The sequence below is a fragment of the Haliaeetus leucocephalus genome, unplaced genomic scaffold (assembly GCF_000737465.1).
Source record: "Haliaeetus leucocephalus isolate CR32 unplaced genomic scaffold, Haliaeetus_leucocephalus-4.0 Scaffold668, whole genome shotgun sequence".
In the NCBI taxonomy this organism is placed as follows: Eukaryota; Metazoa; Chordata; class Aves; order Accipitriformes; family Accipitridae; genus Haliaeetus; species Haliaeetus leucocephalus.
In genome coordinates, this window is record NW_010973104.1 from 2,679,625 (window position 1) to 2,703,958 (window position 24,334).

General features: G+C 53.5%; 1 protein-coding gene across 1 annotated transcript in view; it reads right to left on the minus strand.

Annotated features, from left to right (window-relative positions):
- The window catches only part of JPH3 (junctophilin 3), a 55,709-nt gene that overhangs the window by 25,514 nt on the left and 5,861 nt on the right, over positions 1 to 24,334 (minus strand). Inside the window, exon 2 of the mRNA XM_010579606.1 lies at positions 12,708 to 13,485. Within this exon, the coding sequence (XP_010577908.1) occupies positions 12,708 to 13,485 (778 nt within the window). The remainder of the gene's footprint in view (positions 1 to 12,707; positions 13,486 to 24,334) is intronic.

Below are 24,334 nucleotides of genomic sequence, written 5' to 3' on the forward strand. Positions count from 1 at the left end.
CAGACACGGAGGCAGCAAGAGCAAACTCCAGCTCCGGGGATGGAGTTTTTCCCCTTTTCTTATAAATTTGGGAAGCCAAGAGGTAATTGCAGTGATGCTGGGAGAGTCGTTATCTTCTGGAAAGTGATGGGTGGTGATGCAAAACCTGCAGGAACCCACTGGGAGCAGGATTTGGGAAGAGCTAGCTTCAGGGAAGGGAGAGGAATGAGCAGGGGGGATGCTGCCTGCTTTCCAGCTGTCGCGTTTTGGATGGGGCAGGTTTCCACGATTTTACTGGATAATTGTCATGTACATAATGGAAAATGTACCTAAGAGAAATGGGAAACGCTGATGTCCCCCTCTTCATCCCCTGCTCTCGCAGACTGCCAGCAGACAGCCCTCCACGCACACGTCCCAAAGGCACAACCACGCCACAAATGCTCCTCTAACTCTGTGCAAAAATAGCGCATTACAAACGAGCCTGCCACTTTCAGGCAGGAGGCAAAACAGGTTGGAAGAAATCACTAACAACCCTTGGAAAAGAAAAATATAAAAGAAGAAAAAGCCCAAGAAAAAGCAAGCGAAGGCACAAAATCTCCAAGGAACCTGGGCAGCGCTGGATCATCCGCACACTGCAGATCTATACTGTCTGTATTAAATGCAAAAACAGAACAGCAGAAAAGCCCTACATCAATGCCGCATTCGGGTGGAGATTTTTAAATGCACAACAGGCCAAGTTATAGCTCCCCAAGCAGCCATAACTCAGCCTGCTTGGACATGTGTAGCGTTGAGTTTGGCTGTACATGCTGCTGACTGTAATGACTTCAGGCTGGATCCTGCATTCCGGTTGCATCGCCCTGTCTCCGGGCAAGGCTGGCTCCAAAGGCGGCACCGCCAAAACCCTCGCGAGCTCATCCCTGCTCGTTAGGCTCGTTAGGCCAGGTTTTGGGTGGGAGGCTTGACCGCAGGGGGTCTGGACAGGTGGATTGGTGTGACTTTACCCATCCTCCTGGATTTATCGAGGACAGGAGGGTAGAGATGTGGTCGGGACGTGATCACCCCCAGTCCAACCACAAATTTGGAGCAACCTTTGTGGGATGGATGAAGGCTGGTAGAAAAAGCCTGGCTCAGTGAGGACACTGGGTACCTCCTCCTGCCATCACCTGCCCCAGGCTGCAGGTCAAAAGGTGGAGGATTTGGTGGACCATCAGCATCCCACCCTGGCCTCCATCACCAGAAGGCTCCCCAAAACAGCCCATTCCTCCCCGTTTTTCACACTGACCTCCTTGCTTGGCTGATACCACGCACGGGATGAAGACTGGGGTGGCAACCTCAATGCCAAAGCTGTAAAATGCAGCACAGGGAGAAACTCAACCAGGCCATGGGCGAAGGGAGCCAAGGGAGCCTCTGGTCTTCCCCCAGGGAAGCCCTCAAATCCCTTTGAGGAGCCAGCGGCACAGCCCGGCCCTTTGGGAAGCATTAGGGGCTCTTCCCTACAGCCAAGGGAAAAATGCTCAGAACCAGAGAATTTGGGGAGTTCAAGCAAAAAACTTCAGGTGAGGGAGGCGATGACAAGCAAGCAAGGCAGATCTGTCCGTTTAATTTCAGTTTCATTTTGATGCCTAAAAAAGAACGAGTCAAACCAAATTCTGAAGCAAAGCTCAACAGAACCGCAAGGAAAAGTCTTTTTTCCTTTCCTGACCCCTCACCCTGTTTGGGCTTTGGCTGAAACGCCCTGGCAGTTTCACAAGTTTTGGTCACCTCAAGCAAAACAGACTTTTGGCAAATGAACTTTCCAGGCCATTTTTTTTCCGCTGTTGGAGCCACAAAAGCCCGAAAGAGGCAGCGTAACTTTGAGCTCATGGTCCTCCTTTCCCCTGGTGATGGGCTGATGGACAGGGACGACCCATGACGTACCTCTGGCCACGCACCACTTTAACCAGCCAACACCCAACAGCAAAAACCCAGCCTAGTTCAGAGCAAACTGCAGAAAAACACCTCATCTAGGGTCAATGATAAATTTTTTTAATTGAACTTAATATTTTAGTTCCAGCACAGGCTGGACTCAGGCCAACACATGGAGCTGAATTGGCCTCAGGAGCACGGACAGATGCTCTCCAGCTGTCAGAGGAGAGGTGGTTGATATCCAGTCTCGCCCTCCGGGACTTCTCCGCCATCTCCAGCCTTGTGGGGTAGGAGACAGGGGTCTAAGGGATGTGTTAAAACAGCCCAGTGATGGAAAACTGTATTTCGACCACCAGGGCCCTAAAAGATGCTTGGAAAGCAAATACATCCATGTCTTGCTCCACACAGGTGGGAGGAGGCTGATTCCCTGCCTGGAGCGAGATGATGGTGATGGGCACCACTCCGCATATCTCTTGCCACATTCAGCCTCGCCAGGATGGACCTAGTGATAATGGAGAAGCTTCTCTCTGCTGTAAGGGGCAACCAGCCCCAAAGAGGCTGGTGGGAGATAGCCACATGCGGGACACAGCAGCATCATCTCCATCCCCCACTACCACATCCAGCTCCCACGTCTGCACACCAGCAACCCCCAGGAACGACGAGAAAATGCCAACCCAGAGGGAAAATGCCAACCAGAACAAAAATGGTCCCCAAGGAAAGCATGCCACAGACAGCACCCTCTTAACCCATCCTGGAAGGTGCCAAGTGGGGACGAGGACCTTGCTTGGCTGTGCCCCAAACCCAGGGCACCACCATCCCCCGGTTCAGCCGAGCCCTGCGCAGAGTTTGGTCGGACATAGACCTGCACAGAAATCTCTGCTGGAAACAGTACCCACCAAATCAGCCCTACTAAAAGCAACATCAGACGCTAGAATGCTGCAGAAATGCATTCAGTGCCAGGCTGCTGTCACTGGTCTCCGCAGCTCTGGTCCCCATGGGGAGGGATGGAGGGGGACAGGAGTGTTTGGTGAAATTTCTCGTTGGGGCTGACCCGGTCCCGTGGCACACGTCAACCGGTCCCCCGCACCCTCGGTGGGTGCAGGCAGGAGGGAGAGGGGCTGGGGGTGCCTCCGGGGCTGTTCTTAGCCCTGGGCAGCCAGGCAGGGGTGGGCAGACCCCCTCTGCGGTGCAAGTGCCGGCCACAGCCCTGCGGACCATGGGGGGGGGGGGGAAAAAATATAATCCCAGTTGCCACAGCAACAAGCAGCTCCTGCCTGCCTCAAACTTCAGAGCCCACCCAGAAGGAGCCTCTTTCCCCATCCCCACTGCCTGCATGGGTTTCTCCTCCCTGTCACCTGGGGGTTTTTGAGCACCCAAGAGCCCAAAAGCTAGCCTACACCCCCAAATAGCCCACTTCTCATGAGGCTTCTCAAGATGGGGGGGCCACGCATGCAAGATGGGGTTTGCCCGCTCAGCCCCGCTGCCTGCCTGCACCTGGCTTCGATCCTCAGCCAATGGGTGCTTGCTTATCCCAGCACATCCCGAGCATCCCACCGGATCTCCCGGATGGGATGCTGCCGCTGGGGACCTGCTGGGGCAGCGGGTGCCCTTTCTGGTCCCCAAACGCTGACGTGCCCCGAGGCCAGCAGTCGGCCCTGAAAATTTCCACTTAAGAAGCCAGCAGCACAACAGGGAAGGGACTCAGAGCCCAGCTCTGCCAGGAGAGAATCTGGGCTTTTAATTATTTATGCTTCACCTCTGTGCTATGGTGATGAGAGACGGATCAGACAGAGAAGACACGGCCAGATAACGGAGAGAAGGCTGCAGCCTGTTTCCCCAGAGAGGCCATTTATACGACTCAGGTCAGCCGGAGGGCTACCAGCCCCTGCCTGAGTCTTGCCCCACACCTTTTCCCTTGGAAAAGCGCCTCATTCCTGGCTGTCTCTGCCACTGCTTTCCTGGAGGGTTTGTTCCCAGGACCGAAGGGTTGGGGAAGAGCTGCCAGCTGCCACAGTTGTTTGAAGCTCTTCTTGTGTTGGATGGGGACCGGCCACGGCCACCTGCCAGCTGGGGGGCTCTGGGACAGCCACCGTGACCGCTGTGTCCAGCTTTGAGTCCATGAACCTATTTCTTCTCCATAAGGGAGTCCAACCCCAAGGAATTGCCATTCAGGGCAGCATCATCAATCCATCGAGCCTCATGAGGATGCTTCGTGGTGGGGTGTCCACTGACCCAACCTTGCTTGGGACCACCATCTCTGGCAGGTTTTGCTTTGGGGATGGATACCAGACGTGTTTTAATTGAGCGGAATGAACTCAGCAAAGCTATATGGCCTGAGCCTGTGCTCCCTTCTACCGTCGAGGTCCGTGAACAGGAGCCGGTGCTGCCGGCACAAAGCCCACCCATCTCCCTGCCTGTCTCCCATGTGGGCTGCTCCTGATGTCGAACCGGGAAAACCAACAGTCCCCAAATAACGTGCCGTGTCCCTGGAGGGTGACACACGGGGACGGGGCGGATTCAGTCCGCAGTTGCGGTGAGGGTCTGCTGTCCCAGCTGGCAGTGAGTAGGCAGCAAAGGGCTGCTGCTCGCCATTGAAAAGGAAAGGCAAAGGTGGGATAAAATTGAAAAGAAGGTCTCGCCGGACAGCGGGCTGAGCACCAGGCACAGCCACGTTGCTGCTGCGGTGGGATTTTAGGGTGCTCAGCACCCTGAAGAATTGGGACCTTTCTTAGTCACAACTTTAAAGGGATAATCGGTTGGATCCATGGGTTAAATCCCCCTGGGATTTTCAGGGGGGAAATTTGCTTAGCAGGGTCTATGGCCAAATCCTTTAATTTCCTGGATTAGGAAGCCAGGACAGCTTGTCATTTGCCCTGCGTGGAGGAGGCAACAGAAACCTCATTGCTCAAGGTTTTTCAAACCCACTGCAAGACCACCACGGTACCAGGACCCCCCAGCCCAGCCACGGCCATACCACTCCCCCCAGCATCCCAATCCCTGGCCACGGGGAGAAGCGATGCTTATGAACAGCAGCAAGGAAAATACTCAATATTTTTGCCCAGCTCTGCATTTTCATCTTGTTTGTGCTCCTGATATTGCTTTCACCTCTCTCCAGGGAGGACAGGGCTTCAGGGGGGTACAAGAGCATGGGGGTGTTGGGGCTGTTGCTGCAGGGAACCGGTTGGGTGGGCGGCTGGGGTGGGAGCAGCGCAGCTGGAGGAACGCATGCCAGGAAACCCAAAACAGGAGCCGGGAGAGGAAAAAACCACTCAGGCCTCTCTTGCGAGACGGGAAGGCAGCGTAGCTGTAGCGTAAGGGACCCCAAACCTTCCCCTCGGCTCTCTTTCGCTATCAAAGCTTCAGTGGGTAGCACTGCCGGAGGGGCAGCACCGGAGCAGGCAGGGACACGGTGCAGCAGGTCCCATCGACACGGCTGGAGGGCGTTTAGGGTGGCGGGACATGGCAGCGAGGGGCTGGGATGCCGTAGTCTGCATCTAGCCCTTGGGCTTGGTGGCGGGTTTGCGTGTACCCCCACCAACCTCCTTGCAGCCCGCGGAGGGTGAGGATGAGGACGGAGGAGAGCGACGGGGCTGCGAGCCAGCCCGCCTGCCAGGCAGCTGCGCAGGCTGGGGGAGGATGTCTCCCTTCCCTCCTGAAGATCGCTGAGAAAAGCAATGCTGCAGTTTCTGCTCGTTGAATAGGAAAAGCAGCAGAAAGGAAAATCAGGGGCTGGCTTTTTCGTTGTTGTTGTTGGCTTTTTTCTTTTTTTTTTCCCCATCTGATGAAGGGCTGCTCCACCCGAAAGCTAGTGGGTGTCAGCGTGAAGAAGAGGCTTCACCATCCTCTTCTTCAGCTCATTCCCTGTGCTGTGCAGGCAGGCAGGGCAGGCAGGAGATTACTTGGGGGATCTAACACGGCTCGGGGGGGCTGAAATCATCCTGCACTATCTCCCAAGAAGGGCTGATTCTGCAGCGGGGCCAGCCCCAGCAGGACAACAGCACCGGCCGCTCAGCCCATGTGCTAAGCAGGTAAAAAGCTTGGATTAGAAACCAGGCAGATGATCTGGGCTGCGATGGGCTGCCACGCGATGCTGGCAAGGAGAAGGAGGAGGAGGAGGCAGGCTCCCCTTCAGCCCCCCACTCTGCTCCCTGCCTCTTGCCCAGGTCTCCGGGGCAGCCCCTTCCCATGGAAGCAGCAGCTGCCAGGATTGAATCACCCTCCCATCCTCACTGCCAGCCGGTCCCATCCCTACCCTTTTCCATCTGGTCCCGCTGCAAAAGCGACCGCGGAGCAGGCACCGGCACGGCTCTCCCATCCCGGCTTTGCCACCGGGCATTTCGCTTCCTCCTGCATCGCAAGACCCCTCTCCCGCTTCGCTCTACGGCAAAACCAGCCCCTCCAGCTGCGCTTTGCTGCAGGTCTGCCGCAACACAAACCGTGTCTGCCAGGACCGCGTGGATTTCTGAGATCCCTGAGGAGCGCAGGGAGGAGGGCAGAGCCGGCTGGGACCACGGCGAATCCAACGGGCTGTGAATCTCCGCTCTGCCCGTGTTATTCCATCACGACCTAGCAATGTTGGAAATTATTATACGAATGCATGTCACACACCTGGGCCACGGAGCTGGGGTGTTTTAGCTCATATTCGGCTCAGCAGAGAGGGAAGGCGGCGGGAGCTGCCGAGTCGGGAGGAGCAGCCGTGGTTGAAGGATGGGAGAGCCATGAAAGGAGAGGGGCTAGCGAAACCCACGCTGAGCTGCTCTCCTAGCAGCTAAAAAAGACCCTGCTGAGGTTTTCCCAGTTGGATTACTTTGTAAAGCACCATTCCTATGAAAGGCACTTAATTTTCCAGCCTGTTCAGGTCCGTGCACCTCTGCATCGCAGCGGGGTGGCAGTCGGGGACACGCAGAGCTGGCCCTGCGCGAGCGTGCTGGCTAGTCCTGACTTTTGACACGGACGCAAAAGGGCTTAACGCCGCAAATCCTGTCTGAGCAGGAAGTTATTAAATTGGCATTGCGGGAGGACTTAAACAGTCACGGTGCAGAGAGCAGGTCCCGCAAGAGCCGGCGATGGGTAGGGATGCGATGCCGTGGGATGCCATCCGGGGATGTGTCGTTCCTCGTGTGTCCTGGACTAGAGGTGGAAATTGCGCGTGCCGTGAGTCAGAGGTGCCCGTGTCATCCCGGTTGACAGCGACACACGAACAGGAGGAATAACAGCTGATCCTAATCTCTGCCGCCATGGTATCGCCTGACCCCTGTCAACACGCCGGAGCCTGTGCACGGGCAGGAGGGAGGGAGGTGGCAGAGGGAAGGAGCTGGCAGAAAGGAAAGTCGGCGTGCCTTGCCGCAGCTCAGCTCGGCTCTCTGTCAATGGTAAAGCCTGTTGGAAGCTGCCAGCCCTGGGCTTTGCTCCTCTCTGCATTGCACAGGGGCTGTCTGAGGGGAGAGAGGGCAGGAAGGAAAAAGAAAATGCTGCCGTCAAGAGAATTACCTCCCGCTCCAGCCGATCTCAGCCTTTGAGCCACCTCCATCCATCCCCTCTGTGTTTTTTCTCCCCGTCTCTTTGCACTCCTCAAGGAAGGGATGGAGAGACTGGGAAGGGATGGAGGGTGCACGGTCTCCCTGCACGAGACCCAGCAGGTACCAGGTGATGCCGTCAGTGACCCCATCAGTCCCCAGCTAACGGGTGGAGGTGACTCCTGCGCAGCCCAAGCTCCGGCTGCCTTGCATGGCCTCAGCGGGGAAAGGGGCAGCGCTTCTCCCAGGGGCCAGAACTGGAGGAACCTTTTCTGGACCCAGAAATGCCTAAAGAGGGGCTGGACGAGGCAGCGGGAGACCCCAACACGCTTGATCCAATCCCTGAAACAATTCCTCAGCCCCATCCCCGCAGCCACTTCAGCTGCGACCCATTTCGGCTTCACTCCGCTGCCGGCTCGTCCCTGCCATCCCAACCCAAGGAAGGGGATACAAAACCCTTTTGGGGCCACAGCATTCCCCCTAACCCACATCCCTCCTCCTCCCCAGTCTCCATCCGCAGCGAAAGCCCCGCTGGCAGCACGAGGTGGGGATTAGGGCGAGACTAATGCGGGAGCCCCGCAGCCACCTCCCCCCGGCATCAGAAAAGCCAGCAGAAACCTTAAATCAAATGCAGCTAAGTACAATTGCAAAGCTGCAGGCGCAGGCCTGAGAGAGCATTAAGCAGCATTATTATGGCTCGGTGTACTGCCGGTAGTGACATTACCGCAACTTAAAATGTTTGGGATCAGAACTGCAGAATCTATTCTTTTCTGTGGGTTTTGCCTGGGCTGCATTTCCATTTTTCTGAAGAAAATACCTGTTTGGCTCAAACAACCTTCTGCACTTTACCGTTCAGCTCTCCAGGGCTTTTCTTGCCTTCCTGCTCCCCATTGTACGTCAAACGCGGACGGCTGCTTCGCCCTCACTGCAGCATCCTGAAGGAGCATCCATGCTGAGTCCAGACATTTTCCTTTACCCGTCCTCGCTGCCAGGTCGTCTTTATTCGCTTCCTTTTTCTTTTTTTCTCCAGTTTCCCTTTCTGAAGTTGAGTGACACTGTGCTAATTTGTAGCCTGACTCCTCCTGAGACTATTGAGCTTAATTATATTTTTCTCATCGTTGGTGAATGGCTTGGCTATAATTATGCCGGGAAGTGCATTACTTAGGACTAACCTGAGAACAGCATCCCCTCCGGGGTGCTAGGGATCGGCTGCTCCGATGAGCTGTTATTTAAGGTGCTGAACAACAAGGGGCCCCACGAAGCTTGCGCTGGAGAGGAGCTGAGTCCTTGCCAAATGCCGTCCATCTCTGGGACTCACATCCCTAGCACCGGTGACGGCCCTTTCTCTCATAACTAGTCCAGCCACTAATTACAAAACCTTGAACTGTGGTAGCAGAAGGAAATCCTGGAGAGAATTAGGGTCTGTCTGCCCTGCATTAAAGCTACCATCATCCCTTGCAGAGAGCTGGAGTTGGTCCTGAGTTCCCCCCAGTGCTCCACGTGCATCTATCCACCACGGCCAGCGGCTGTGCTGAAAGCCAAGGGGTGAGGATGAGCTTTCTGGCCCACCTCTCTTGCCTGGATATTATATTTTAGTTGACCATGACACACCAGTGCCTACGGACAATTCGCCTTAGGTATGAACATTATCACTAATGAGACGGGAGCCAGTGTCTCCAGTGCATCCTTCATCCTTCCAGGGTAGCAGCAGAAAGAGTGATGGCTCTTGGCTGATATGAGAGGGGAATGAAGCACCCCATAGCACAAAGTGGACACCCTGCACCTTCATTTTAAATAGACTGAAAAAGGGCTCCCTCCCTGGCTACCTCTGAAAACCGATAGTTGATATCAACAGTAGTTTTTCAGACCTGATTCGTAGCCCTTCTCACCCATTGACTCTACACGAACTATTTCAGTGAGCGGGAGATATAAGAGGAAATTAAGTGTTATTTCATTTTAATTGCACTGAAGAAAATTTAGGAGAATCATCTACCGAACCTAAAAATTATTCCTTAAATAAGCTTACTTTTCTGTGTCACAGATAACATTGTACTTTTTTCAGACTAAAACAACTTTAAGAATGCAATTTACTTGTCTTCAGTACACTATGTTTTTAGCCTACTTTCCTCAGGAAATGGGGCTTACTTATGTGATTGTGCTGTTTATATATCTATATGCCATCACTCCCACACTAATAACTTTTGAACGTGTTGGCCAATTCCAACCAAATCTGACAGAGCGGTAGAGTTTTCAAAAATACTGAATTCTTACAAATTTAATGAAATACGTGGGTGGGCACATATTTTCCCCCACCAAGGGAAAGGCTGCAGAGTGAACTCAGCCATATTATTAGACAGAAGAGAATACACACACACACACACACACGCACGCACATCCACAGACACACACCAGTGCTGTTATAAAATCCCCAGGTGCTGGTAAGCCAGAGCTCACGTTGGTATTAGACAGGGGATATTGCACCCCTGAGCCCCAAAGCCACCGAAATGAGCATCAGGATTCCTCCGCCAATGCGCCCACCGCCTATTTTGTGCATTTCTTTCCGTTTGGACGATGCAATTTGGTGTGGGCACTGCAGGGGAGTGTTTATTCATTTAGAAGCTTTAAAATTAATGGGACTAATTGTATGAAAGCCTTTCTAGGTGGTTCTAGGTTTGTAAAACCTTGCTCTCTTCTGGTTCTGCATGCTGAGAGGCTGTCCCTGCAAAATCCCTCGCAAAGGGGAACAGCTCGAGCCGAAGGATCGCACGTTTCAGACAAAGCAACTCTCCCTGCTTGCATGCCGAGGTCCTTGGGCCTCTCCTGCGTGCAGCCGAATTGCAAACCCAAGACACCCTCCAAGACTTTGGGGCTGAGCCTGTACGCCCACCTAATCCCACCCGCCCCGCGTCTCCGGCAAAGCCTAAATCCTGCGATCCTGCCCGGCTGTAGCCGAATGGTTTGACTCTCTGTTGCTAGGTTTTGGGGCCTCAGCATAAGCCATTAACACAGGCAGGAAAAATTCCCGGGACGGATGTCATTCGCGGTTGGTACTCCAGCACTAATGCAGAGCGCTCGTCACGTTGGAGTCTGTCTGTCCCCGGCTCGCTCAGCGAGAGATGGGCTGCGCGGCAGATCAATAAATGGCTTTTCAACACGCCAGCAGCCCTCGTGCACCGGAGGCGATGGCTGTGCCATAAAAAGAGCAAAGCCCCGGGTTCCCAGCGCTTGCTTTCTTCCACGTGTCTAGTCAAGAACAGACTAGTTAAGACTGAGCGCAAACGGTGGAGGGAGCTGGGCTGCAGGATGGAGATGTTGGGTTGCCCACGGAGCGTTTTCTGGTGGGACCAGGTTCGGTCTCTGACGGAGTATCCTCAAAGCAGCGCGCTCCCATTCATTTATTGCTTTGCGTCTTCACTGATGATTAAAGGGGTCCTCTGGGTGGTTCCCAAATCCCACAGCTTTTCTCCTCCTTCCTGCCCATGCGTGATCATGGGCTGCATCCTCCCTCCCAGCACTGCTGCTGCTCTCCAGCAGAGCTCAGGACCATTACCCCAGCTGGTACAGGGGAGGAAGGCATTCATGCCCTGGCGTTCCTATCTGATTTGATTTTTTCCTTCTCCTCTCTCATAATTAGAAGGTGGAACATTACATGCCAAGAGCTCATTAAGCATTTCCAACATGGCCGGGGGGGGGATGTCATATCTCTTCCAGCTCCCACTCTCGTGGCTTTCCAGGACCATTACCACCTGGGGACGGAGGATGCTCAGGTTCTCAGACCCAGCATCCCACGGCAGACTAGAGCTCCACATTTCCAGGATTCAGGCCTTTGTATCAAGGCATTCACATCCCCAGATCACAGGGAAAGATCTGGTCTTTCCGCTGCTCTGCAGTCTGTTTCCTACCTGGCAATCTAGTGGGATTTTTTTTTTTTTTCCAAAGCTTTGACAACAATTTGGTACAACATCAGCTCGAAAGCATCATCAAGCCCAAATATGCTCCCAAAGCAGGCCTGGGAGTCTCATTCATATTGCAGATAAGTCATCGGCAGACATGCTGATAAAGATTTCAAGTGTGACTCTGCATACAAATGATCCAGACCCAACAATTAATCCAGCACAGGCGGCTGAGGAGGTACCTGGGTTTTTCCCCTGTCCCCAGCCCTTTTTCCCCAGCTTGGCTGCTATATAGCACTTGCTCAGAAACCAGAAAGGAATGTCCACGCTCTATTAAACCAACCCTAAAAAGTGATACAAGGAACCCTGAATTCGGCAGAGGAGCCTTTCCTCCTCGGCTCACCTCTTGTCTGGGTGCTCGCTGCAAGTCACGAAGCTCCAGGCTCATTTTGGGAGCCAGCCTGAAGGCGCTTGAGTTGGCCCTGCTTTGAGCTGGGAGATGGACCCTATTTCGACCTAAATTAGACATGACGCCTTTCTCCCCCTCCCTCCTGCTGGTTTTCAGCCGGATCAGGTCCCTGCTCTGAATCACTGAGTGTTTTCATGATGGCTACAGCCAGCCCCAGGAATGGGGGCTTCCTGGGGCTTGTAGGAATTATTTGGGCACCCAGATCTGCTGCTTTCTAGAACAGCCTTAGCGAAGGCAAACCCTCCCCAAGCATCAGCTGCAGCCAGCGATTTGACAGCTTTTCCACTCAAAACCTCTTTTGGGAACAGAAATAGCTGGGAATCCTCCCAGCACAGGCCAACCCTGGGATGGTTCATCTTGGCTATGTCAGACAGAGGATACAGGCAAACAGCATCTCAGGAGCTATTCTGCTAAGGGTATCATCCTACTTATTAAAGAGGCTAGGGAGAAAAGGAGGAAGATAACCCACGGATAACCTCCTAAGTGACAGCTATCAGCCTGTGAGCCCCACACCGTGACCCACAAGTGCAGTCCCACCACGATGCCACCTCCCCTGCACAGGCTGCAGCGAACGCACCGCTCTGGGTGACCCTGCATGGCCTCGCCGGCTGGTTCGGGAAGGTCATGCATCCACAGCCCGCTCGGAGTTAGCAGAGGGACAATTCGGCTTGGATCCAGCCCATTTTGAACACCACCCATGAGGCTTGGGCAAGCCCAGCGGCTTGGCTTTCCAGAATGCTGCCCGCTCCCGCTGTGGGGTCCAGATAGCACCGACCGCTGCCTGTGCCCACCACAACGCTTGCCTGCCTCCAGCAGCTTCCCTAAAATCCCCCCCCCCCAAGCACCTATTACCGCAAAAAGTCTTATCCCACTTCTCCCACCAAACCGCAGCCGTCAGGACGAGACCCATGCCGAGACGCCGTGTCGTGACAGGGACCACCTTACCTGGACGCCGCGATCTCCGCTTTCTGCTTGGCGATGGTGGCTGCCCGCTCGGCCGCCTCGACGGCCCGATCCACCTTCTCACGGATCTTGCTGGCCCGCAGCGGGATGAGGTTCTTCCTCTTGCCGCTGACCAGGATGTTCTGCTTGTACTTGCCCTCCTCCTTGGTGCCGTCGGGGAACGTCATGCAGCCGTAGCCGTGGCGCTTGTTGTTGGCCCATTCTCCCTCGTACTTCAGCCCGTCCGAGCGCTGGCTCACCCCGAAACCTGACCGCTTGTCGTTCTTCCACTCGCCAACGTAGATCTCGGTGGTGGTGGCGTCGATGTCGTCTTCGATGACGGAGAGCTCGGCTTCGCCCTCGCCCAGGCTGATGGTGGAGTTGATGTCGCTGGCGGTGGAGCTGACCGTGCTCATCCCGGCTTCGCTCCGGAAAGAGCTCTGCTTGCTCCGCTGGCTGGCCAAGGAGCTCTTGGACTCGGACTTACGGAGCTTGAGCCCGCTCAGCAGCGACCGCCGGAAGATGCCCTTCTTCTTGCTCTTCAGGATCTCGGCATCGCTGTGGGCCATGAGGACGAAGCCACCCCGGGAGACGGCAGGGCTGCCGGCCACCGCCGGCGAGGAGTCAGGGTGCAGCGCCGTGCCGTTGGTGTGCTCGCTGCGCAGGGAGTTGATGGACGTCCTCAGGGGTGACCTGATAACCGCAGCCATGCCGTAGGGAACGCTCTGCCGGACGCCGTAACCCTGGCGCATCCCTCCGACCCACTGGCCCTGGTATGTCCCTGGGAAGAGGAGACAAAAGCAAAGAGGGGTTTCATGGCATGGCATCCCGTGGACCACTAACCGCATCCTTTACAAGCCCTTCGTTAGCGGGGACAGCAAAATGCAGCTCTGGATCCCAGTCCCATCTCCGTGACAAGGATTGTAATGTCACATTGTGGGAGGAAAAAATAACATCTTGGTTGGATTGCAGGCACACACTCCAGCTGCAGCGCAGAAATATCAGAAACCAGCCAAGGCATCGCTGAGCATGGAGCGACGCTTCGAGGAACTGCCCCTTAGATCAGCCCCTAATTTGAAAGGGAAGGGAGCGGGGAGACGGGGTAGGGGAATCGTTATCCAGGAGCAGACTCCGATCCCATCCATGCTGCCGGCAGTGATCAAAGCGGATGGTATATTACAATGCATTTATTTATATACACAGCGCCTTTCATCCGGCGCGTAGCGGAAGGGAGAGGCTCTATAGAAATAAAGGCCTCATGGGGAGACATCCATTTGGTTATTCTCCTTGGAAATGTGCCCCTGTTTGAACTCCTACATTTGCGTGGGCATTTACTGGAGTTGCTTAACTGGTCGTTAGCGGGATGAAACACACACGGGACCTCGCCGCAGCCCTGGGAATGGAGGCACAAGAAACCCATCCAGACCGGGAAACACAACCGGAGCATAACGCCTGCCCTGTGCACCGACATGCGTGGTGATAATCTGCCCGGGGTTTATAATCCCTTCCCCTCCTGGAGCTCGGCGATTGGCACGCTTTCTCGTTTTATCCCAGCCGGTTGAACTGCAGGGCTTGTTTTTATTCTTAGGTCGGCTTAATCTTTTCTGGACTAGCTTGAGATGCACTGATTCACTGCCCGCCTAAGCCCTCGCGGGGTGAATTGATGAGCCCGAGGACGGCTCCTCGCCTGGCACTGGTGCTACTGGGATGCCGTGGCCGGTTCCAGCCTGGGGCTGCCCTGCTGCCTCCCATCCCCGGCCGGTGATGCAAAGAGCAGGGCCCCACGCTGGGATGGCCGCAGGCAACACCTTGCAGCATCGGGGCCTCCCTTCGCACCAGCCCCGCTCCCTCTCGCCAAAGGAGTCTTAAAATAGACTTGCTGAAACAGTGAACCCGGTGAGAATCAAACCGAAACGGCCCCGATGAAAACAGCCTGGATGATTACTGCCGGCTCAGTCCGATAGAGGCTTTCCATCCCCTCTCTGCACAAGATGCTCTTTGCCCTTAGCGATCAGGCCACGATTCACAGACATGAGCAACCCGGGTCCACCTGAGCCCGCTCTTTTGGCTGCAAAAATTTTGTTCCTTGAGACCCATCCGCCTTGCTGCAGCGTGTTCCCTCCTAACATCTTCCACCATCCCAGCGGAAGGGATTATTAAAACAGGCTGTGCTGGCCATCCTCAGCCCAGATAAACTCTACTCTCACTGCAAGGAGCAATCCCAACCCTAAGCTACGCATCCTTTTGCTCTGTTTCATTCCTCATCCCGATCCTACCCCCAGGGCTCCCTTAGGGGTTTCCACTGCCCGCTCCCTGGGGTCAGCAGTAGCTCTGGAGATGGGCACAGGCTGGAGCAACTCACGCTGAGCACGGGAACTGTTTCCCAAGAGCATGAAACCAGCACCCAGGCACATTTTGGGGTATATTTTGGGGTGCATCATCTGTTTTATCTAACAGCTCCTAGCACTTTGTACAACCCCCCTGGGGCTCAGACATCCTCCTCGGTGCTCCGATGCAAGCAATCCCCCAAGGTGCTACATTATCTGAGTGACGGCCTTGTGCACCCCAAAAAAAAATGCCAGCCCCAAGCTAGGGGACCCCACAAAGACTGCCTCAGAGAAGGGACATGGAGAGGCAGGGCCAGGTGGGCAGGATTTACCGAGGTTTTATAGGATTAGCACCGGGGAGGGAGGCAGAGAACCGGGATTATGGCAGGCACCAGCAGGGCAAAAGCAAGGAGGTGGTGGCAGTGCTGGTATGGAAAAGGATGGGGGACAACCAGCAAGATGGTGGGCAAACAGCTCGGAGGAGACATCAGACATGTCCTGTGGTTGGGTTTGAGCAGTGAGCCTGGCTTGCCCCGCTGCAGCCCACTTTGGTGTCCCCAAGAACAGGCAACGACCGATGCCGTGCACCCACAGCTCTCCCCATGCCCAGTGGTACCCTGGAATGGTGCCTGTGGCAGGGGAGAGCGCACCAAGCCGTCCGTCCATCCCCCGCAGACTTGGCGCCGTCTTGCTCCCCTTTCTGGTTCCTTCCCAGAGCATCTCAGGACAACCTTCTGGGGGTGATGGGCAGCAGCTAGGTGAGAGAGATTTCACCCAGCACCCCCGCAAAGGGAGCCCCCAGGATGGCTTGGGATGTCCTCGCACCACGCTCAGCCTCCTGTTTCCCCTAGAGATGGATTCAGTGGGTTTCAGGGAAAGATGCCAGTGAGGGCAAGGGGACAGGGAGAAAAGGTCCTGCATGAGATCCGTCAGAGCTGCCCTGCCCAAGTCCTGGACTCCCTTTCCCTCGGCTGAACCCCTTGAGTCAGTCCCTGTCCCCAGGCAGGTCCCTTGACCTCCCTGTCCCCTAGCAAATCTCCAGCTGAAAAAAAAAAAAAAAGCAGATTAAACTGAAGCACCATAAAGCAAGCTCGGCCCTTTGCTGAAAACCAGAGGCAGCGGCAAAAAGCAGAACAAAGCGCTCTCGGAGCAGGCGTGACAGCGCATCTCAGCTGGAGCAGAGGTGGCAAATTGGTCACAGCAGGTTACAGCTGCAGCCAGCGCCTGTGCGTATCTCCAGCAAGGCAGAGGTGCCTGGGAAGCTGTCATCTTTGCGTGGCCTTAAAACCTACTCCTAGAATTGCCAGGCTGCCAGGAGCAATCGCTGCATCTCCTTGGCAAGGCTGATTTTTCTAGGCAGAGGATACAAGGACTTGAGGAGCCATCCCAGCCTGTTTCTCCCCTTCCAGCATCATGGAGCGACTCCCAGCAGAGCGCAAAACCCAAACCCCAAATCTGTTTTCATGGGTATTGTTGCTTTCCTGATTGCTTCCCTGCTGGAGGCAACAGCATGGATTGCCTCTGGGGATTGCCTAGGAGGGCATGGTCACCTCCCTGATGGCCACCGAGACATCTGGCCACCTTCATGGCCACCAGGAGATCAGAAAACTTCCTTCCAGGGACCTGAGTTCATCCATCCTTCCTCACCCAAACAGCACTCCTTCCTTCATCTGACTTCATTATGTTTTAAACCCCTAAATATCCCAGGATTTGGCCATGAACGCTGGAAGGTCTCAGAGCCATCTGATCTGCATTGCTAAGCACTGTCACCTCCTCCCCTTGCACTGCTCAGCTTAACCTCTGCCCCCTAACATTTTCAGATATATGCACAAAGCTTAATCTCACAAGGAGCCGGGAGACTCTTTCTCCCTGCAGAGGAAACAGGATTTTATGATTTTCCACTTTACGTGCCAGGATGAACCGGCTATAGCTGTTTCAGAGCTAGGGAGCTGAAAAGGGAGCGTGCCACGGGAAGGCCGTGCAGTGGGGACCCGTAGGATGGGGCTGGGTGTAATGGGACAAGCACGTCTGATGCGAAAGTTCCCCAGACTGATCCTCTGAGGTGCTGAACGGAGGTCCTCAAGGACTTCAGTGCAAATGTAGGGAGCTGAGCAGCTCCCAAGGTCGGGGCAGAAGAGCAGATGCCCTCTTTAACTGTGTGCAAGAGGGGATCACGCCTCCGTTGGGATGGGAAGCAGGGAACAAGCCAACTCTACCACAATCCTGGCTACAAGCTAATTGCATTGCCTAAGCCGGTGCCCTATGGAAAAGAGGCAAAGCCACAGGGATGGAGGAGAATTGCTGGGGAGGAAAACGTGCCAACCTCTTCCCCCCAGCCATGCAGGTCACTCTTATGGATGCCTCCAAGATGCCCCAAATATCTATCCCATGTCTGTGTGGCCCCTTTGCACTGGGCAAAAAGGACAAAGAGCAGCCAAGAAAGTCTTGGACACGGAAACAAAATCCTCCTGAGCTAGGTAATTTGTGACTTACTACGGTAATACAACCAAAGCAGCAGCCATTTCTGCATTGTAGCTCTTTCCTTACTATCAATATTTGCAAAATGCTTCCTGAAGCATTAATTGTGTGAGATTAATGGAGTGATTGCATCGGGGAAAATGCAGCATCCATTACGCAGTCCGGGCAGCATCGTGCAGGCAGCTGCGGGCAGCTGAGCTGTGTGGCCAGAGGTAGGGCTGGATGAAGTCATGGACAAGAGCAGATGCATGATAGGACAGCACTGGACAGCCAAGCCAAGAAATCTCAGCCACCACCACAATCCGGCTGAAAAGAGGGCCTGATCTTGCCCTGGGAATGGGAATTTTGCAGCAAAATCAGAGCCTGAGGGAATAAGCAGGTTGTGCTGTCCCTCGCCGCAGTTTTACCCCAGGGAAGATTTCTTGACTCCTGGTGTAATTGCTCCAGTGGGATTTGGCCAAGATAAAGGTGATGCCAAGAAGGGTGGGGATGTGGACACGCGTGTGCATGCGTGGGGAGCAGAGATAAGGAAAGGGCATAATCTGAGGCTAGGAGAAAATAACTGAAGTCATCCTGAAAGATGGATTGGCGAGAATATTCCTCTTTCAGAAACAGCAGATGGAGCGTGAGAAAGGGAACGGGTTCGTGGGAAAGAGGAGAAAGTCGGGATGGGATGGAAACATGGAGAGAAGAAAATGAGCAATGTGGTTGTTGGCCACTTTCACTTGTGTTCTTTAGCCTGGGTTTTGGGGTTTTTTTGGCTCACTCCCCTTGGAGCAAGGCTGGGTTGTTTGCAAACGGCTTTTAAAACTAAGGAATTTCCATTGCCTTGAGGACCGTGCAGAGCCCCATCCTTGGCCAGAGCCAGCCAGGCTGAAAGCAGAAAGCGAGAAGTCACTGGCCTCCAAAGCATCATTCCTGATGCTCCAGCAGAAGATCATATGTTTTGAGAAATGACAAGTACCAAAAAGTAATCTAATTTGTTGCAGTTATTCAGCGCTTTCTCAGCATTTGGCTCAGGAGGCTAAAAGTCATTCTGGGAAGAGAGCAGGGCCTCTGCAGGGCTGCTCCTGTTGTCCCCATAATGCCAAAATCCCCTAAATCAGTGTTTACCCTGGTTTGCACCTTGCAGAATTGGGGAGGCGAGCAGGACCCGTGCGAAGCCGTCAGCGAGACAGCTGGGTGCAACCCCTGTGCCTCCGTGTTCCCTGCTGGAAAGACGGATAATGCCTCGGCACTCCAGTGCTTCAGCTGGGTATTGGGAAGACTAATTAGCTCCTATGCAAAGCGCTCCGGGAGGATCTGAGGCATTACAGACACCAGGAAGAACGACAGCTTTCCGTTCATTTCCTTGGCTTTGCCAAAGAGTTTTTGGGGATCTTCCTGGGGAGCAGGGAAGGAGGAGACCCAGCTCCAGCTCCTCTCCCCAGGATACAGCTGCTGTGGCAGGGCTTGCGTGGGTGCTCATGGGCCCAGGACCGCAGAGGGAACCACTCGCTTTTGCAGACGAGGTCTTCACCACGGCTGGGAAGAGGCAACCAACTCCTGGCTTGCTCTTCCCACACGCAGCACACTGGGCTGAAACCTCGAGCAAGAAGGAGAATCACTTCACTGATGCCATTTGTCTCCGTATGAGGTGCCTTTTGCACATAAGAGAGCGATGGAGAGGGAAAGGAGACCTGAAATATCTAGAAAATGGCCTTTCTGGCCCAGATGGAGGTGGTCTACAGCATTGCCACTCAGCAGGAGAAGGTGAGACGTGCCAGAGGGTGGAAAGCGCCCGGCTTTGCCGCTTGCTGCCCCGAGCTGAGGGGCTGCCTGGCACCCGCAGTCCTCTCCTGCTTACGGAGAGATGGCGAAGACCAACACCAATGCCCGGGGGAGTCCGGCTTTCAGACAAATAATCAGCACTGGGAGTTCCCTTAGGGCACACCGGAAAAATAGGTGGATTTTGAACGATGCAGGGGGAAGCCCCAAGGGATGAAGATGAGCTGCTCACAGCCCAGCCACGTACATGGGGCTTCCCTTGGCCCAAGGTGGGATCGTGCACTTGGATATAAACCCTGTCCATCTTCACCATGGCATTGGAAGGAGACAGAAGTCATGATTTTGGGGGCTGGAATGGCTGCATTCCTTTCCTCCCTCTCCCTGTACCCAAGGATTTGGCATTTTGCAGGCTGCTGAGCCCTCTGGCTCCAGCCCAAGAACACCATTAAGTACAAGCTTTACGGACCGAACGCTGCTCACAGGCTTTTCCCGAACCGAGACGGCCAGTTCCGTGTCCTGCAGGACAAAGCCCTTGGCAAGCACACGGGGTAAAGCCCGTGGGGAGGTTTGCACAGACCTGCCCTGCCTTGCTCCACTTCAGTTTCTCGTATGGAGAAATTCAAGCAGTTATTTAGGATGTTGTAAAGCATTTTGAGGCCTGTGGATGCATACATACTATTATCACAACATGACCTTGGAAAAAAAGTCAAATGCGTAGAAAAACCATTTAAAAATAAGAGTTAAAAAAAATACAAATAACCTACTGCCATGGGTCAATGCAAGCTATTTCCAGTTTAGCTAAAATAATCAGCGACACGGGCGCAGCTACGCAGGCTTTCACAGAACACAAAAGCAGCAGGCTTCAAAGGGCAGGTTCCTCTGTAGCCTCTGTCCCATCCTTGAAGCACAGCCAGATCTGCCTGTTACGGTGACTCTGTTCGGCAACGGCAGTGATCCAAACCTCCCAGCTCACTTTCGCCACTCAGCAAAATTTGGGAATGAGGTCTGAGTTGTCCAAAGTGCCCATCCACTTTTCCAAACCAAGCCGAAGTAATTAGGCCTTGCAAATTGCTGGTTCATCTTGCGAAAGATCTTTCTTGGTATGCTCACCCCTCCTCATCTCTGAACTCTGCAACATATTAATTAAAGCCATCCGATGGCAATAATTAGGCCGGTCTCTCGAATTACGACAGGAGCAAGTTTTAGAGATATCACTTTCCAGCTATTTGATATCAGAAAGGCCGAGGGAGGATTCATGCACAAATCACGTTTAGCATCTCAGAAACATCCATCCCAAAGAGAAGATGTGGGAGAGAAGAGAGAGGACTGGAGGATGCTAATTCAGCCCCAGTCCTGATGGAGTGATAACGGGGACACCCTTGTTGGCCACCCCGGCTGATGTCCAGCAATCAGGGGGCCTCGCTGGCAAAAATGTGCCCCCCGAAACGCGCTACCTGCATGTACGGGTCCTCCCGAGCATGCACGTGGGTGTGTGTTTTTTTGCCAAGACTTCCCAAGAGCCATCTTTCCTGCATTATCACTCCTGGCAGCAGGACGAGGTGTCGCGCTGGGTGACTTGCATTCCCTGCCCTGTCCCCAGCTGCCGGTCAGAGAGCAGCAATCGTCCCCCAGATGCTCACCTAAATCCCACCCGGGCATGGTATGGAGGGCTAGGTCTTGCCACGTGCGTTGGGAATCAGCGACGGTGCGTGCGTGCAATGCCGCGTGGATACGGCGTCAGCGGGAAATTACCTCTCCCCAGCCCTGCCAAGGCTCTCCAGGCCTCTGACCATCACCAAGCCATGCTAAAAACACAGTCAGATGCTTCTGCTGTGGCTGCTAATTTGCCAAAAATATGCTCTGGTAACTGCTTACACAGGGGAAGAAATAAAATATGGATTTTTGAGTATGCAAATATAATCTGCAGGCATAAACACGTGATGGATGTTAGTCATATAGCTTAATGCGAGGCTGGATACATACATACACAACGGGCACAGTGAGGTCTAGGCATCTGTGGAGGAGAGAAGGGGAAGAGGGAAAGGAGAAGGCGGCAGAGCAGAGAAGAGAGGAGAAGAGGACTAAAGCAGAGCTGTCATGGGCTGCTTTCTACTGCCTGGGTGCTGGGTAGCATTAAGTCTGTTGCTGGGGCTCAACAAATAATAAATCATTACAGATCTGCAGCTCATATCAGCATGGTTAGCTTGCACTTTTTAAAGCTAAATGGCAGGGATCCTCCCTCTAAGCAAACAAAACAGTGGGGTGGTTGGGTTTGCATGTGGTACCATAGGAGATCACTTTGCAAGCAGGTAGAGGTGTGTGCGGGGCTGGCCCTGGCAGGGCCAGCACCTCGCTGGGCATCTCTGCGGGAGCGAAATCTGGGGGCAGGAGAGAGGAGATGGATTTATACAGCCTCACACCACAGCCAGGGAGTCTGCCTCCTCCTCTGTGGATGCAAATAACAACCTAAAGTAACGCTGGCTGAAATATCACAGATTGCTCAACTGTTCTCCATGGGGAAAACCATCTGAAAGGCAGGTTCACATGTGGCGAGAACGCTCATCTGAGGAATATGAGCCCCATCCAAAACATGGGGAGTCCTTTGCGTTCTCATTGCCACGATGCCTGCCCCAAAGATATTTTGCAATCAGGAGATCAGCAGAATGAAGCTACTTCCCTCACTGGCAAACATTAATGTGCGTCACAGTATCGCAAAGATTGCTGATACTTGCACTTACAGATGGGAAACTGAGGCAGAGAGCAAGATTGAGGATGAGCTCCTCCAACAAAATGAGGTGTGTGCATCCTTCTGCTGCTGGCACAAAATGGCTTTGCACAGCCAAAAGCAAACCTACGGCAGGGCAGGGAATGGGGCAAAGCCCCAAATCTGATGTCCTACCTCCGAAGAGAACCCCAGCTGCAGGGATTAAGCCATTTTTCACAGGGACTGGCCAGTAATGAATACGTGCCCTTATAATATTAAGGAGAAGCCACTCCAGAAAAATCACATATGGAAATTCAGCTCGGATAACTTCTGCAAGAGGAGCATCCCCCCAGACCCATGGCTAGGTTCAGGCTCGCCTCACAATGGCTTCCGAGGCATTTCGGCTATTTGCTTCGAGGGGGAAAAACTCAATTTGCTCTCCATTGTGTGCAGCAAAACGCAAGTCCGTCCTGAGCATCCCCTCCCTCTTCTTCTCTCTCATTGCTTCTGTATCTCCTGCTTCCCCGAGCCTGTTTGCATTTGTTAGTAATTGCCTTCTCCAGCCAGCATTCGGAGAAATGTTTCAAACCATTATAATGACAATCAAATCTCGGCATCGCTAATTCTGATGAGCCTCGTAATGCGTCTCAGGCCAGTCACGATTTTCCTTAAAGCACCAGATCCTGGAGTCAGGGGAAATACAGTTTTTCGAAAGGAAAGAGCTAAAGAAAGAAATTTCTAGTCTTCCTGGGAGTGGGAAGCATCAGGTTCACCGGAGTCAGGGAAAGTCAAGGGAGCATCATCCTCTGGTGAAACGGGGCCCATAGTTTTAGCCAGGGCAGCTGAATCCCTGCGGATTCAGCCACCGACTGGGGCCAAAACCGGGATGAGGCTTTAGCACAAGGGGCGCGAAACACATTAACGTATCGCTCAGCACCTTTATTATGGCTAATGTGCTCCTCTCACAAAGCAGAGTGAAATCGGGCTAATGCTTAGTCTGTTAATCCTCCGGCGCTCTAATCCTCATCGCAAACTCTGTGATCTCACCCCATTTCTCAGCAGAGCTCGTGGGAGTAAGGGCTAATTCTCCAGCGCTTACAAACAGGGCTGTGCGCCGGCACCGGGTTTTGGGGGGCTGCATCCCTGGCGAGGTGTGAGAGATGCTCAGCTCCATGGGATGAGGCTGATCTCCCCATGGATTGGGGATATGGGGCTGCACCAGGTGTGGGGACAGCACAGGGATGAGGTGAGAGCAGCCTTTATTTATTTCCTGCGAAATAAATGATCAATCCCTTATTCAGTCGAGGGAAACACCTTGCAGATCCAAAGTGATGCCCTGAGCAGGAAATCGTATCTTTACAGCGATCATCTTGGTGCAAATATCTGCAAACTTAGGGACCTTGCCCTGGCTGTTCACTCATTCATGAAAATTCATGATGCTTTGCTGTATGTTATGAGTAAGTGGAACCTCTTCAGGGAGTAATTTTGGGAAAGGAATGGCTGTTCTAAGGGAATGCTTATGCATCAATTGCAATTTTTAAGGATTTTTGATTCAAAGGCCAGAATCTGTCTTTGAAAAGCCAATATCAAACCCCAGAATATAAACACTTGCCATTCAAGTGGGTTTTTTTCTCCAAGCTCCCCCTTTTTGTTCACAAATACTTGAATTGTAAGTTAAACAGCTTATTGCAGGGGCAAACTAGCGTCAAGACTCTTCTGTAACTATTGCAAACCCCTGTGAAAAAAAATCCTTCCTTGGTCAGGATTTCAGTCAATGCCAAAGCCAGACCCCAAATAGGCAAAACCTGCCAAATCTCACACGACAGATGCTGCTAAACCACAGTGTTACCCTCTATATGACCATCACCAACCCCATCCTGCCCAGCTTCTCTACTTTCAAGTCATGCCTGCATTAATACAGATAATTCATCTACATCAGTGTTACCTGGCTCCAAGCATTCAAAATTAATCAGGTTCATTTTAAAAATCAAGGCATTTTTAGCTCTCATCTTCTGGTTTCCAAGCCTGTAAGAACGACTTTTCTGCAATAGTCTGGGTGGAAACCTTGCTTCCAAAATCAAGCTGAAAAATCTTGCAAAATCACATGATTCCACAAGCTGGAGCTTCAAGGAAAAAAACCATTCAGCTACAGGAGCAGATGTCACCCAACCACGAGGAGCCCCATGGGATATCGAATCACATGCAAATACCCTGAGATTTGCATTAAAAGCCATGAGAAACCCACCCCAGCATCCCCAGTGAAAGGAAATTAAAACTGTGCTTCAGGACCTAAGTCACCCCCCTGTTATGGGTCAGGGAGAGGCACGTAAGGGCGTGCAGGTTGCCCCAAGGCT